The 15236-nt window shown below is 37.4% G+C and overlaps 1 protein-coding gene across 1 annotated transcript in view; it reads left to right on the top strand.

Moving 5' to 3' along the window:
* Window positions 1-5490: 5490 nt before the first annotated feature.
* MYBPC1 (myosin binding protein C1) overlaps window positions 5491-15236 on the top strand; it is a 91985-nt gene continuing 82239 nt past the window's right edge. Inside the window, exon 1 of the mRNA XM_060305687.1 lies at window positions 5491-5598. Coding sequence (XP_060161670.1) covers window positions 5574-5598 — 25 coding nt within the window. The 5' untranslated portion in view covers window positions 5491-5573. The remainder of the gene's footprint in view (window positions 5599-15236) is intronic.

Genomic DNA, 15236 nt, shown 5'->3' with positions numbered 1-15236 from the left:
CAAGTATTCAAAGAAGTACATGTACACACATGTTCTAGGCAGCATTATTCACAAAAGGTGGAAATAACCTAAATATCCATTAAAGATGAATGGATAAGTAAATTGTGGTATATCTATATGATAGTATATTATTCAGCCATAAAAGGAGTGAAGTACTCCTTTTTACATACCACAATGTGAATGAACCTTAAAAACATTATGTTATGTGAAAAAAGCCAGACCCGAAAGGTCATATATTGTATGATTCCATTTATATAAAATATCTAGAATAAATAAATCCATAGAGACAGAAAACATATCATTGGTTGCCAGAGAATAAGCAAAGAGGTGGATGGGAAGTAACTGCTTAATGGGTAACAGGTTTCCTTTTAGGATGGTGAATATGTTTTGGAACTAGATAGAGGTGGTGGTTACACAACATTCTGAATGTACTAAATGCAACTGAATTGTTCACTTTACAGTAAATGGTTAATTTATGTGATGTGAATTTCACCTCACTAAAACAATTAGTTTAAAAAAAACCCAAAAAAACTTAATTCCTTAGAAATTAAGCCCTTTTAGGGGCTTCCCTGGTGGCGCAGTGGTTGAGAGTCTGCCTGCCAATGCAGGGGACACAGGTTCGTGCCCTGGTCCGGGAAGATCCCACATGCCGCGGAGCGGCTGGGCCCGTGAGCTATGGCCGCTGAGCCTGCGCGTCCGGAGCCTGTGCTCCGCAACGGGAGAGGCCACAACAGTGAGAGGCCCGCCTACCGCAAAAAAAAAAAAAAATCTGCCTGCCAGTGCAGGCGACACGGGTTTGAGCCCTGATCTGGGAAGATCCCACATGCCACGGAGCAACTAAGCCTGTGCACCACAACTACTGAGCCTGTGCTCTAGAGCCCGCGAGCCACAACTACTGAGCCCGAGTGCCACAACTACTGAAGCCTGCGTGCCTAGAGCCCGTGCTCCACAACAAGAGAAGCCATTGCAATGAGAAGCCTGCGCACTGCAATGAAGAATAGCCCCCACTCATCGCAACTAGAGAAAGGCCGCATGCAGCAACGAAGACCCAACGCAGCCAAAAATAAAATAAATAAATTTAAAAAAGAAAGAAATGCCCTTTTAAATAACCCCTGGATCAATGAGAAAATAAAAACCTAAATCTAAGATTATTCATAAATTAATGAAAAAGTAAGAACTCTAAATCAAAATGTATGTGATACAACTAAAGACTTAGGCTGTAAATAAAGTCTAAATTAAATTCTCAACATAGAAAACAACAACAACAAACTTGACCAAAAGAAGTTAGGAGAAGAAAAGATAATAAAATCATAAACTGGTTCCTTCTTTCTTTCTTTTTTTTACATTTCACGGAAAACCTCTTGTTGGCCTTTTGGATAGAAACGGGTTTATATTTTCCAGGAAGGATGATCCCATCATACTTCTGCTGGAACCAGCTCATGGCCTCCTTTTTGCTGATTCTGTTTAGCAAAGGAATGCAGAATTGTATTAATAGAATAATATACCGTAATGAAATAGGATTTTTACCAGGAAGGCAAGGATTGTCCAACATTTGTCAAGTTTTCAAAATATGTAACTCATTATGTAAACAAATTAAAGAAGAAAAACGTGATTACAATGATGTATACAAAAATACATTTGATAAAATTCAGTAGTTGTTACTAATAGTTAAGTAGGAAAAAAAGGAAACTACCTAAAAATGATAGACTATTTACTACAAATAGCAAATATCATATTAAAGTTTAAATACTAGATCCATTTCTATTAAAATCAAGAACAAGAGAGGAAGACCCACCCTCTGCACTATTATAACATATTTGGGCTTCTAACTAATGTAATAAGAAAATAAAATAAACAAAATTGAAAATTAAAAAAACAAAATTATTATTTGTACATATTATATTACTATCATAAATTATAGTAAATAAATCCAAGTGACTTTCCTAAAAATCCTATTTGAACTAAAAAATTATTTGATTAGGTATCTGGATACAAAATAATTATACAAATAACTTCATAGCTTTTCTTTATACTCTCAGTAACCAGTTACAAATGGAAATGGAAAACCGAGATTCCATTTGAAATAGTAACAAAACTATGAAATGTCTAGGCACAAATTTAACATGAATGGTATAGGATTAAAAACAATTATTTTTTAATTAAGGTATAGTTGATATACAATATGATACAAGTTCCAGGTGTAAAAAAAAAAAAAGTGATTCACAATTTTTAAAGGTTATACTCCATTGATAGCTGTTATAAAATATTGGCTATATTTCCTCTGCTGTACAGTATACCCTTGTAACTTGTTTATACTTCTCTGCCCTCTTTGGTTGTTGCACGGAACATTACTGCTTTTATTTTGAAAGATGTGGCAGAGATTGATATTTACCTATTTAACATTCATTCTCATTCTCTTTAGTAAAAGAAGCCCATTGCCACTGACAATGAAAGACTATATTTCCCAGCTTCTTTTGTAGCCAGATATGACCATGTAATCAAGGTATGGCCCATGGGAGGTATCAGATGTTTTATGTGAGACTTCAAAGAAGTCCCAAAGATATTAAGAATGTGAGTCCTTTTTTCTGCTGCCTGGAATGTGGATGTAATGGCTAGAGCCCTAGCAGCCATTTTAGACCATAAAGTTACCTTGGATGATAGAGCAGGACGAAGGAGTCTAGATTCCTGATGACAGTGTGGAGTCACTACAATGACTCTAAACTAATTACTTTTGAACTTGCTTTATGTGAACGAGAAATACTACTATCTTGGTTTAAGTGTCATTATTTTGTGATTCTGTGTTATATTTAGCCTAATCTCATCCTAAATAACACAAAAGGAAAACCCCAGTAAAGGATTTAGTAAAAGAAAAAAAAAAAAAAAGCCCTATTGACCATTTTCCCCCTTCCTGAGAGTGAGGTTGAAGACAAGGAGTCTGCAACCTTCTAGATGAACGTATGACATCTGAAATAGAGGTCATGTGTTCTTAAAACGATACAGTCCTAGGAAAATTACACATGTCTACTTACTATTCTAACTTGAAATCTTACTTTAACCATCTAATACACTCTACAACTATTTATCTTGAAATTTGTCCATACTTCCAATTCCTCCAATAATGTTTTATCTTTTTTATAATCAAGTCCTTAATTACCAGAAAGTTCCCTGGGTCATAAAATATTTTCTCCATGGGTTGCAACATTTCCTGGCACATGTTCACTTCAGTAAAATGATCAGTGTGTTAAAAACCCAATGCAGTGTCTGCAGAAGCCAAAGATGGCAGGGCACCTCTTTTGTGGCATGTGTGAAATCTGCCTATCACTATAAACATTCTTTGCAACATGACACTTTGCCCTTATGTCCATTTCGTATGTGGTATTCAGTGTGCTGGGAATGCTGAAAAAAATGATTTTTTTTTTTTTTTTTTTAGGATATAGAATCACAATGTTAAACCTAGAAGAGGCTTCAGAGGTCATTTTTTCAAACCCCTCATCTTACACAAAAGGAAACTGAGGCCCAGAAAGGCCACTTGACTTTCTTAAACTCTGCTGGTTAATGGCAGGTCCAGAAATAGAAACCAAGAGTCTGACTTCAAATTCTAGGTCTTTAATTTGTTTCATCTATTAATTGATACTCTTATGATAGACTCGGTAAAAAAAAGTTAGTTTTTTTCTCTCAATATATCTGACTTTGTATTACAGAATATGCTGTATTCTGACTGACATTTAGCTGTTTGGCATCTAAGATAAAGGAAAATTTTAAAAAGCAAAGCAATGTGCTCCGTAGCACTATGTGGTTGAGAAAAGGCTTTTCTTTGTAGAAGATGTTCATCGAGCTTCTTGACTGGCTTTCCTCCCCCCCCCCCCGCCGCCCCCACAAGTAGCTAAAGAATGATGCTTTGAGTTCTAAGTTGAGTTTCCATCCTTATATGAAAAGTTAAGAGTTTGGTAGAGCTAAGTCTGACCAGCTGTGCTCTCAGCCACAAGGGAAATTAAATGAGACAATGTGGCTGGTTCAGCACAGATCAATCAAAGTCTCTTGAAAATGGTCTTGAAAACACATAGCAATAAAAGCACACAAGTAGTTGTCTTTTCATATAAACTAATTTTAGTCCTGGTCTCTAAGGTGCCATGCATGTGGACAAAGAAAGGAAAATGTCTTTTTTAGGTTGACCACTTGGTAGCTCAAATTTCTCCATCAGTTCCATGAGAGTTTGGGGAGAAAGTGGCCAAATCTGATAGTCTACCAATACCTTAAGTTAGATTTGTGTGTATATCTGCCATCTTGAAGCAAAACAGTAGCTACTGGTCTATCTGAATTTCTCTGCCCATGCCCCGTATATTTTTAAATATATAATTCAGTGGGGTTTTTTAATATATTCACAAAGTTGTACATCCATCATCACTACCTAATTCCAGAGCATTTGCATCCTTCCCTAAAGGAACTTCATGTCCAGTAGCAGTCACTCCCAGTCCCACCTCCCCTCAACCCCTGGCAACCACTAATTGAGTTTCTGATACAATGGATTTGCCTATCCTGGATATTTCATATAAATGGAATCATACAATATATGGTCTTTTGTGTCTGGCATCTTTCACTTATAATGTTCTCAAGCTTCATGCATGTTGTAGCATGTATCATTACTTCATTCTTTTATATACACTGTAATTTTTTTAAAGGATGTTTTTTGAAAAAAAGGTAAATGCGGGCTTCCCTGGTGGCACAGTGGTTGAGAGTCCGCCTGCCGATGCAGGGGACACGGGTTCGTGCCCCGGTCTGGGAAGATCCCACATGCCGTGGAGCGGCTGGGCCCGTGAGCCATGGCCGCTGAGCCTGCGCGTCCAGAGCCTGTGCTCCGCAACGGGAGAGGCCTGCGTACCGCCCCCCCCCCAAAAAAAAGGTAAATGCTAAGCATTCCTTAATAGAAAACCTTGCTATTCTTGGAGGAGAAAATGAGACAAGATATTAAACATAGAAATTTGGCATGACAAATTAGTGTTAATATGTTGATAAAAAGAAGAAAAAATTTAAACCCAATAATTAAGAATAGACAAAAACAAAAAGCTAATGGGAGCATAACATTATCATCAATATAGAGATTCTTCTTTATAATGTTAGTGAAAATTATATATTGAATTAGCATGTTATGATTTTTAATTTGATTTAATTTTTTACTATCAGGCAAACTTCTTGCATTTCTGAGTTGACACATGTCTCTGTCAGACAGAAAGTGAAAAGCAAGGAGGAGCACAAGGCTGCAGCTGAATTTAGAAAGTTAGAGGTGTTCTCATAGCCACATGAGATGGACAGAAGATTCCTTCCAGTAGGCGAGAGAGCAGAATACAGACAACAGATGTGAGAAAGGTCCTCATAGCTGTCAAGTTCCAGCATCCTTGTGCTGAAGAAGGGGCGGTGCCAACATGATTGATATTCACAGGGAATATAAAAGGGCCAGACTTCTACCCAGCTGCTTGTCACGCTGACCTGTACCATCTCTCTACTGCTCGTGGGGTTTCTGTCAACTAGTACTGGAAGGGAGCAAACTCATTGGAGAATAACATTTTATTGTGGCCATGCCAGAACCCACTAAGAAAGAGGGTAAGATTCAACCATAGATCTTTTTCTTGTACTTTTTAAGAAAGCATGTTTCTTTTTGGTATTTTCAAACAAATATCCAATTTCTTAAATAGACTGTAAAATAATAGAATCACTATGATTTAAGGAAAAGATCCTTTAGAGTAAACAGACCAGAGGGAAAATAAAGGGAGAGTATAACCAATTGAAAAATATCTGATAATTATTGTTTATGAAGAATATTAACTAAAATGACAAATTATAATTCTATCATATTTTTCAAAGAATCTTTAAAGTTTAATGTAAGGGTGTTAATTGGTTATGATGAGCAGATTTCATTTTCAAGTGTATTTTCTTAGGTTCAATCACAAATTTTTCACCATTTATTTGCAGTTTGTGGGGGACGGGAGGGGCTTGGAATGCTTTCTTAAATAGTTAATAAATTTGATCAAGGTTTCAAAAAAGAATTTGTAACAATATTTCCAGATTTGCTTTATTTTTCTCCTGGAAAGACATTAAAAATATGCAGATGCATGTATTTTTACTTTTATCATTTTGGAGCTTTATTAGTTATGACATTCTTACGTTCTTGCATGGAAAGAAAATCTAACACCAGTGATATCTTTGAATATCACTGATAGATTGTGTTCTTTATGACCTTTATTGAAGATAATTTCACAATATGTAGACTTTTAAAAATAATTAAGCTGAAAATAGTCTTCGTTAGAAGAAATGTTTCCTCCAATAAACAGTTTCTCCTATACATAAAAAAATCAGTGTCTAAAAACTACTAATTAATTACATAAATAAGCTGGAATTAGAAATTACTAAAATAACTAATGAAAAGCACAAATTAACAGCACAAGTATATTGAGTTTAATTTTAAATGGAGACATCTTTTAAAAATATTTTCTCATTCATATTAGTCTTCATTAGTGCTTAGTAAATCTTTATTTTTCACGTCTGTAAATAAAAGCAACAAACAAACAAACGTTAGCAGGGAGCCAGGGAGCATAAAAATGGTATTTAGTTTTTTTCATTTTTTAATTCTAAAAACTCCTTTTAACCATTATTTCAAAGAATCCTGAAAAGGATGCTAGACTTGAATCCAAAGTTGAAATACTAACCAAATTATCAAAAGTCTTTGAAATATATTTCTTTATGTAATTAAGTAACCAGTGTTGACAGGCTGTGGTGATCAGTTTACAGGTTGGCTTTACTTTGTGGCGGAGGGCATTGATGGATGAAGTCTTCCACCCGAAATAACCACACCAAATGCATGCATTAATATGGGAACTTAATCCTGACTCTCAGGCAGTGAGTCCAACTCCTGCTAAAGTGTCTTATTTGTCATGTAAATGATTTACATGTGTATTAAATGTCCTTTTCATTTGATCTGTCACTTGACTAGCCTCTTCAAGGCTTATTTGGGTGAAATGCATTCAGTGTTTCCTGACTGAGGACAGAATATTGTTTTAATTATCCTGCATTTAGTAAATCAATTTGCATGTGTTATTTTAAAGCCCATTGGAAAGTGATCAAAAAAGCTGAGAAACTAATAAATAAGATGATAAGCTGTAGAGCCTATAAAGCTAATTAAATTATTTGGATTGCAGATATGATAAAGTTTTACTTTTTGTCTGACAAAATCTGATCCATTCTACTTTTAAAGACAATGACATTTTAGAGTGACAAAGAGGAAAATATATCTTCAACTTCAGCTCCCTCCGAAAAACCACGTATATATTTTGGTTATAGATCAACATACATACCAAAGTGCCCATAATCTTTTGCTATAAAAGCACTGTTGATATTCTGTGTAGGAGTTCCCCTCACCCAGCACAGTAATTTTATACTGATTCTTTGGTTAGTTTAAATTTGGATGGTGGGGAGTGGGGACAAAAAGAGGTTTTTTTTTAAAATTTAAAATCCTTGGAGGAAGTACAGGGATTTTTTTGTTTCCTTACTGGCAGAACTGATTTTTAAAAGATCTACACCTTGAAGAGTTTTCTTAGTGAAATCATTGCATTTTTATTGTTTACATCAGAAGAGTAAGGAGTATGGCAGTTCAGGAACTATTCTGGTCCTTGTACCTTCTCCTAACTGATTTCACTTTTACTGGAGTTGGTTTTGTTACATATGAGCATCCCTCTGAAAGACAGCCTCAAGAATAAAACATGCCACCAAACCAATTCTTCAGAGTCATTTCAAACTATCTGCAGAAACATTCTCCCAACCAGGTTTCTCCAGCCCCTACAGGTCTTCTTACATCTCTTCCTTAGCTGGGAGAACCATGCTCAGGAAGGGATTGAGCACTTGCTATAAATCTTGATAAGACACATGAGCTGGTTTGGCCCTCCTAGGATCCAGCAGCACCTGACAACTCTTAAAAAGAGATTGAGTTTTCAGCATCTGAAGGTGCAAAAGATGTCTCTCTCAACTGCCTCTCAACCTGCAGGGGTCTAATTCTAGGAGATTCATGTTGGGTCCTGGGAGAGCTGGTCCTTCTAAGGAGAAGAGGGAAGGACAGGTGTACCTTTAGACCTCAAGGAGGAACTCTAATGGAAGTAATTGGTCAACGGTCCTTACTTAGACCCTTCAAAATATTCTGGATGGCTCTGTAAGCCCTTTCTGAGAAAGAAAGCACTATTTTTAAGGAGTAACCACTTCCCATTGTCCTCCTCTGCACCTTTATCATTTGTACATCTGTTCACTGGAGAACTATACTCTTGGTACTGTCAGTTCCAAAGCTAAGGTCTGTCTTACACTTTAGATTGATGCAGAACCTGAGACCCAGTAAGATTAAATTGTTCTAATCAAATAGCAAGAGAAGATGTGGTAGGAAGTTTCAGATTTGTGGGAATCTCCCAGGATGTCTCATTTACATACCATCTATTAATTGAGCATTTACTATGAACTAGTCACTGGAATTTCAGAGATGTATACAACATGGTCTATGTTCTAAAAACCCTTACAGTTAATTGCCCCTGGGTCCTACTGAGTAAACGAATCAACTTTCACTCGAATTTTCTCTTTTCCTGTCAAAGAGTTATTTTATCAAACTAGAAATTAGATGAGTAATTTTATGAAATTAGAAATTTGCAATAGCCTTCCTTCTTTGTTTGAATCTCTAATAGTTTAAAAATACTATTAATGTTATTTTTGCCTATAAATCATTTCTTCAGAATTTTACCTCTGTAGTATGTGATGATTAAAACCATAAAGCCTGGTTCTTTAATCTACTTAGACAATTGTTAACTATCAGATTCTATAGAACCTAGAAAAATTCTTTTCTAAAACACCAAGTTCGGGCGTTAACATGAATTTTACTTTTTGTTATGTGATATATCAGGCCTATTATATTTTATGTACTTAACTTGTAGGAAAAAGGCAAGAGTTCCTCCTTGGTGCTTGTGTGTCATTCAAAACACCTTGGGAGAGTCACTGTAACTTTCCTATCTTCCATGTAAGGTTTCTTCTTGAAAACTCAATCATATGGCAAAACATAGCTCCATTGACGAACAGCATTTTAAAGGGTCATTCTGATAACTCCAGGAATCAAAGTATGGCATTGTTGTTACAGATTCTTTTGCTATATCAGCATGAAATATCTATCTATCTATTCTACCTTGGCCTATTTCAGTAGGATTAGGTGGGAACATGGGCATGGAGGATAATGTTTTCAGTCCACAGGAGTTTTTCCTTTGCTATGTCTTTCTCTTGGTCCCTAGAGATTTCATTACATTTTAATGTTCTGCTAAGCCCCAGACCTATCTGAATGCAGAGCAGCGTTCATCAGCTCTTACCTATTTCCCCGCATCACTCAAGGCTTAGTCATCATCAGAAAAGGAGGCCTGATGATGGGAAACCTTCCTCTCATATTTACTCCTTGACCTTTAGTTTCCACCTGCATCTATTTCAAACACCAAAATAAATGTGTCTTTGGAGAAGTCATCTTACATATAGGCTATTACCTTTCCCTCAAATTGGGGAAAAGTACATTTGTTGGAAGTAAGCAAAAGAAAGGGAGAAGAGGGAGGAGGTATTTGATCGAGGGCAGCTATTTTCCTCCAAACTTCAAATGGTTCATTTAGGCCACATTGAAGATTTGGATGAAGAATAAAGAAGTTGCACGAATGAATGCCAGTGTTTTTCCCCCTGAAAAATCTTTGCCAGGCTGTACTGGAAAGGCACAGTGTAGGTTTGAGCTATCTGCTGTAAGGAGGAACACACTAGAGGGGCTTAATACTTGGCAAAATCATTCTTTTTCAGTAGCCTGCTTTTATGACTGTCCGGCTGCACCTGTTAGGAAGATAAATAAAGGACTGGCCAACTCTTTCCTCTCAAGCGCCCTAAATATATCGCTTAAAAAAAAACTTTGAAAAGACAGGTCGTATCCTTGCTTCTCATCCAGTAAGTCTGAAGCAGTCTCCCCCAGGCCTTGCAAAGAGCAGGGGTAAGGGAGTTCCTGAAATGAACAAAGGTCAAGGTTAGGCTCTCTGGCTGGTCTGAGAGACCCAAGAGAAAGGAAAAAGAGAAAAACGTATAATCCTTTGTTCTATCAATGCCTCACTTTATTTTGGCCCAAGATATGGCCTTGAAACATTTTATTTTAGGTTCCTCCTGGACACACAATTCAGTTTCCTTATTTATAGCAATTTCAAAGTAACCCTTAATTTGACATGAATGTTAGAGTAAACTGCCCAAGCTGAAGTTGCTTTGAAGAAGTGCTTGGACACAAAGATAAATAAATAAACCATCTTTTAAAAAGCTTGAGCGAATACGAAACAATGTTTTTGAATCTTTTTTGTAAACCCATATATGCTTTTTTTTTTTAGAGAGTTGTGAGAAGAGGCTGTCACAAAAGGAAATAGTGCTGTTGTTTTTACAGCCCTAGAAAGCAGTTTTGTTGTTTTTGCTTACATTTCTTATGATTGTTTGATTTAAAATTTATTTTTCAACTCTTTATGGTCAAACAGAAGAATTTTTATTGTTGTTAATAATTACTATTTTTATCTGCACTCCTCCTTAATTAGTTTATGAACCTATATTAAGAGACACAAAATACTCTTGGCAGTCCATGACTGTGGTAATTCTAGACCTCATCTCTAGACATACTTGTGTGTGTTAGATAATAAAGAACAGGATGAAAGCTCTAGCAATCAAAAATAAGCAGAAAACTATTAATTTCATGTGTGTACCTGCATAGATATGGCCATGTCTTTTCCTTTCCTTTGTCTTTTTTTTTCCCATTTCAGTTCTTGATGGGAACAGATGTCTTTTCTGGAGTCCTTAGTTTGTTCGGAATATTGCACCCTGGGGAAGCCCAATAAATACACAGAAAGGTAGTTACTGAAATACAGTGTTTTGAGTTAGGTTAATCATGAAGTAGCTATTGCTTATTCAAGAGCAGTTTTCTAAAATTTGAAAGCCTAGTGATTAAGGAAAATGAAACCGTGAAAAAGAAGAAGAGGCTTTATCACTTAATTTCCTACATGCATGCAAATTGTCTTGTAACTGGAGAGAACAGGGCATCTGTCCCCACAGCTTTTTACAAAAACAGCCCCCAAACATCAAAGTGATGATACTGTTGCACCCAGATCTCTTCTTCATGGATAGGCCCAGTTATAATTAACAAAGAGTATATTTGTTTTGGACAGCCACACAGATAGACAGCAAGCCAAATTTCAGGATGTTCCCATGCAAGGGGCAGATTATTTTTACACTTTTACATGCATTTCCAGAGTAAAGTTTTAGATTCCATCAGATCGGGTCATGAAGTGGTTGATTTGGCAAAGAAAAAGACAAGGATCATTTAATCCCATGCCTATTTTTCTCTCTAAAATGAGTTCCCAAGAAGTTAACCATAATCTGACTTTCATTATGACTTTCAAGTCTTGATAAGACTTTTGCCTTTTTATGCTCCCTAGGAATCTTTTTATGGGCCAGTTTGGCACATCAGTACAATACCTAAAATTATGTTTATTAATATGTCAGATGTTAGATTTTATAATTTTGTTTTCGTTTTTTGAATTGTACTTTAGATAGTTACAAGAACTTAGGGCTCAAATTTTTCTTTTTCTCCAAAATCATCCAGTTCTTCCTCTAAATTACATCAAATCTCTTTCTAAGTTCCTCAGGAATTCTTTGCTTGTAGCAGGTAATACCTTCTTCCTTCTATAGAATTTTATGTTTTGGAGCAGAGTGTTCTGCTTATAACTAAGAATCACCTAATTACACAATTCTACAATTTAATTTCTCATTTTTTTTAGTTACATGTCTTTAGACTTGTTCTGCATAGAGTATGTATTTTGGGGGTTTCCTCACGTATATTGAGTAATAGTCATCATTAAACATAGTGATATAAACAAAGTATACTATTCACAGAACGTTCTAGACTGTTCAAATTCCAGCTGCACATGTATTGAGTTAGTTATACTTCATATGCCTCAGATTCTTCAGCTGTTAGATGTGAATAGTAATAGTACCTAACTCTTTTTTTTTTTTTTTTTTTTAATTTTTTTATTTTGGGCTGCACTGTGTCTTCGTGGCTGTGCGTGGGCTTTCTCTAGTTGCGGCAAGCGGGGACTACTCTTGGTTGCAGTACGTGGGCTTCTCATCGCGGTGGCTTCTCTCGTTGCGGAGCACGGGCTCCAGGCGCCTGTCGATAGTTGTGGCACGTGGGCTCAGTAGCTGTGGCTCAGCGGGCTCAGTTGCTCCGCGGTATGTGGTATCTCCCCGGACCAGGGCTCGAACCCGTGTCTCCTGCATTGGCAGGCGGATTCTTAACCACTGCGCCACCAGGGAAGCCCCTAACTCTTTTTTTAATAAGAATTAAATGAGATAAATCTGGTAAAAAGCTCAGAATAAATCCTAACATGTAATTAGAACTCAAGTCTTTTCCTTTTAATGCAGCAAACTCAGAAATCTTGTCGGGCATAAGGCGTTAAATGTCTCACATTTAATATAAAGTTTGAGGGCATTTCCACCCTCTTATCAGTCACTGTAGGGTATGTAGCAACCACTGTTCACCTCCTTACCTGCTATTAATATTTATCATACAGTCCCAGACAGCTGTGGTTATTCTCATAACCATCATTGCCACCATGACGAGTATTTCATTTTTTTTAAACTTGCGGTGAAATATCTTCGCTTTCACCCATGGAGGCTCAGATCAAATTAGAGGCCTACACTTCAGAGCCTCTGTTGTGTTCCCACTGAAATGTGTTATGTCCAGCTGGGGGTCCCCAGTTGTTAGCCAGATGGTGGTAACCGTTGTGGGAGCATGGCCTTTCCCACTTAGATGAAGGAGTCACCCAGCACAGTTGAACATGTAACTGTATCCTCCACCAAAGGTTATAAGGCTTGGGTGTTGGGGACATTAAGATTTTTCTTCCCACCCGGGGTGCTGTTGGCAGGTGGGGGTCTTCCTCTGGCCTGAACATTTCTGAGTTAACCACATAAAGAACTCTGCATGACCACATATGGATACGGTGGGTGATTGAGTGGCTGTATTTACTGCTGTGGAATTTTATTTTTATGACCCCACCTGGCATCAGGCCTGTCCTTCCTCTATTTTTAAAAAGTCACCCAACGTGAGGCCTAGCAATGGCTTGGGGCAAGGCTCGTAAGGGATTTATTCTGATAAGCCTATAACCGCAGAAGAGTGGTATGATTGTAGGAATGGCCCACTCAGGAGCAGACCCCCAGGAAAGGCATACAAAGGGACTAAAGGGAGGAATCGTTAACGATTCGAATCCCTTTTGCAATAATTTCCTTTTGACCTGTGCTAAATTTTTAAGCTTCAATTTGAGTAAAGCTGCTTCTACACTATTGTTCACATCTGTGTCACTCGCAACCCTCATTTGATTCTTACTTTAAAACATAGCAAGAATAATGATAAACAGACTAGTCATCAGACCTTAGCAAAAGATCTCATTTTCATCCAGCTCCATGTTAAGAGTGAGAAGCTATTTGTTGCTGTGTAATAATAACCAGATTTTAATCCTTCTGTGTGGAATGACATCTTAAGTTAAAAACATGTATAATTAGAACGATGGGGCTTCCCTGGTGGCGGAGCGGTTGAGAGTCCGCCTGCCGACGCAGGGGACACGGGTTCGTGCCCCGGTCCGGGAAGATCCCACATGCCGCGGAGCAGCTGGGTCCGTGAGCCATGGCCGCTGAGCTTGCATGCCCGGAGCCTGTGCTCCGCAACAGGAGAGGCCACAACAGTGAGAGGCCCGTGTACCACAAAAAAAAAAAAAAAAAAAAGAACGATGGAAGAACAAATTGACTAGGGAAGGGAAAAAACCCTGTGGATTCAGGGAATTTCCATCAAGCTAAATAATGAGTCACTGAAACTTTACATACTTGATGCACAATCAGACTCCACTTATTCAGAACCTTAGAATATAGTCTTTGGTGATATTTGGGCACGGTAAATAAATATGGATTAAATTGATTGAATCAAATTCTGAATAGCTGGATTCGACGGATAGCTAACAGTTCATTTTGTTCTTGAACCTTATTATTTCAACCAATTTGGTTATCAACATGCCTAAAATGTAATATGTTACATCTTATTTTGAAAAACAAAGTACAGTGGATATAATTTAACTTTGTCATCGATTATAGATATCTGTTATCTTACCACATGATATCCCAAGGGCTCAGATTATCTGCCTTTTTGTTAATGGGCCCACATTGATTTGTATTTTGAATTTGTGTCCAACTTTTGACAGCTTTCCTGTTTCATCCCTTGCCAGGAGGCTGCTGTCTTCTTTAATTACTCTTACCAGTCATATGTGAAGCTTCCCCCTTCTCTTCCCTCTGTTGTTTGCTTTGGATCCCAGCCAGGTCAATAATCTGGCTGAGTAGGGCTGCCCTAAAGAGTACTGTATTTAAGGAGGCACTAATTCTCAGCATCGTGCAAATGCAAGGTCCGCACCTGGGTGTCAGTGCCTCCTTAAATGTTGCTCCCTGGGCACCTGGCTCACCTCACCATAGTTCCAGTTACGGGCTGGGGACCTGGGGTTGGGGGGGAGGGTCTTCTCTTGGGAGTAAAGCATGTGAGCTCTTAGTGTACCAAGTAGGAGGAGCTTGAGACAACTCTTTTTGCTCTTCAGAAGCCCTTGTAATTTGCTGGTCGGCAGCTGTTATGTGGATAAATGAGGTTGCTAGATAGCTGAATTCTAAATAGGGGACGTGGTACTAGACAATATTACCCTTTTGTTCCTATTATTATGCACATCGGAAAATAAGTTACTGCCCTCCAAATCAGTTTATGGCTTTTATTTTGATTGCTTCATTCGTTTTATTAAGCAAGGCTACAGATTTTTCCTAAATGACGCATATGACATGAGTTGTTGTTTTTTTTAAGTGTGCACACACAAAATAATTGTTTAAGAAGATTTACCATAAATTCTCAATGATTCTCAAATTTTTGGTCTCAGATCCATTGGCATTCAGTAATTACTGAGGAAACTAAAAAGCATTCGTTTCTGTGCATTCTATCCTTCAATATTTACTGCATTTGAAATTAAAATTGATAAACTTTTAAAACTTAAGGGTACAAAACACATGTTCTATTCGCTGTCAGAGTGTTGGTGTCATCACACATGATATATCCTCTGGAAAACTCCATGGCCTGTTTGTGAGAGAAT

Source organism: Globicephala melas, chromosome 10 (assembly GCF_963455315.2).
Source record: "Globicephala melas chromosome 10, mGloMel1.2, whole genome shotgun sequence".
Taxonomy (NCBI): domain Eukaryota; kingdom Metazoa; phylum Chordata; class Mammalia; order Artiodactyla; family Delphinidae; genus Globicephala; species Globicephala melas.
The sequence above is the reverse complement of the archived record's forward strand: the minus strand, read 5'-3'. Positions and strand labels throughout refer to the sequence as shown.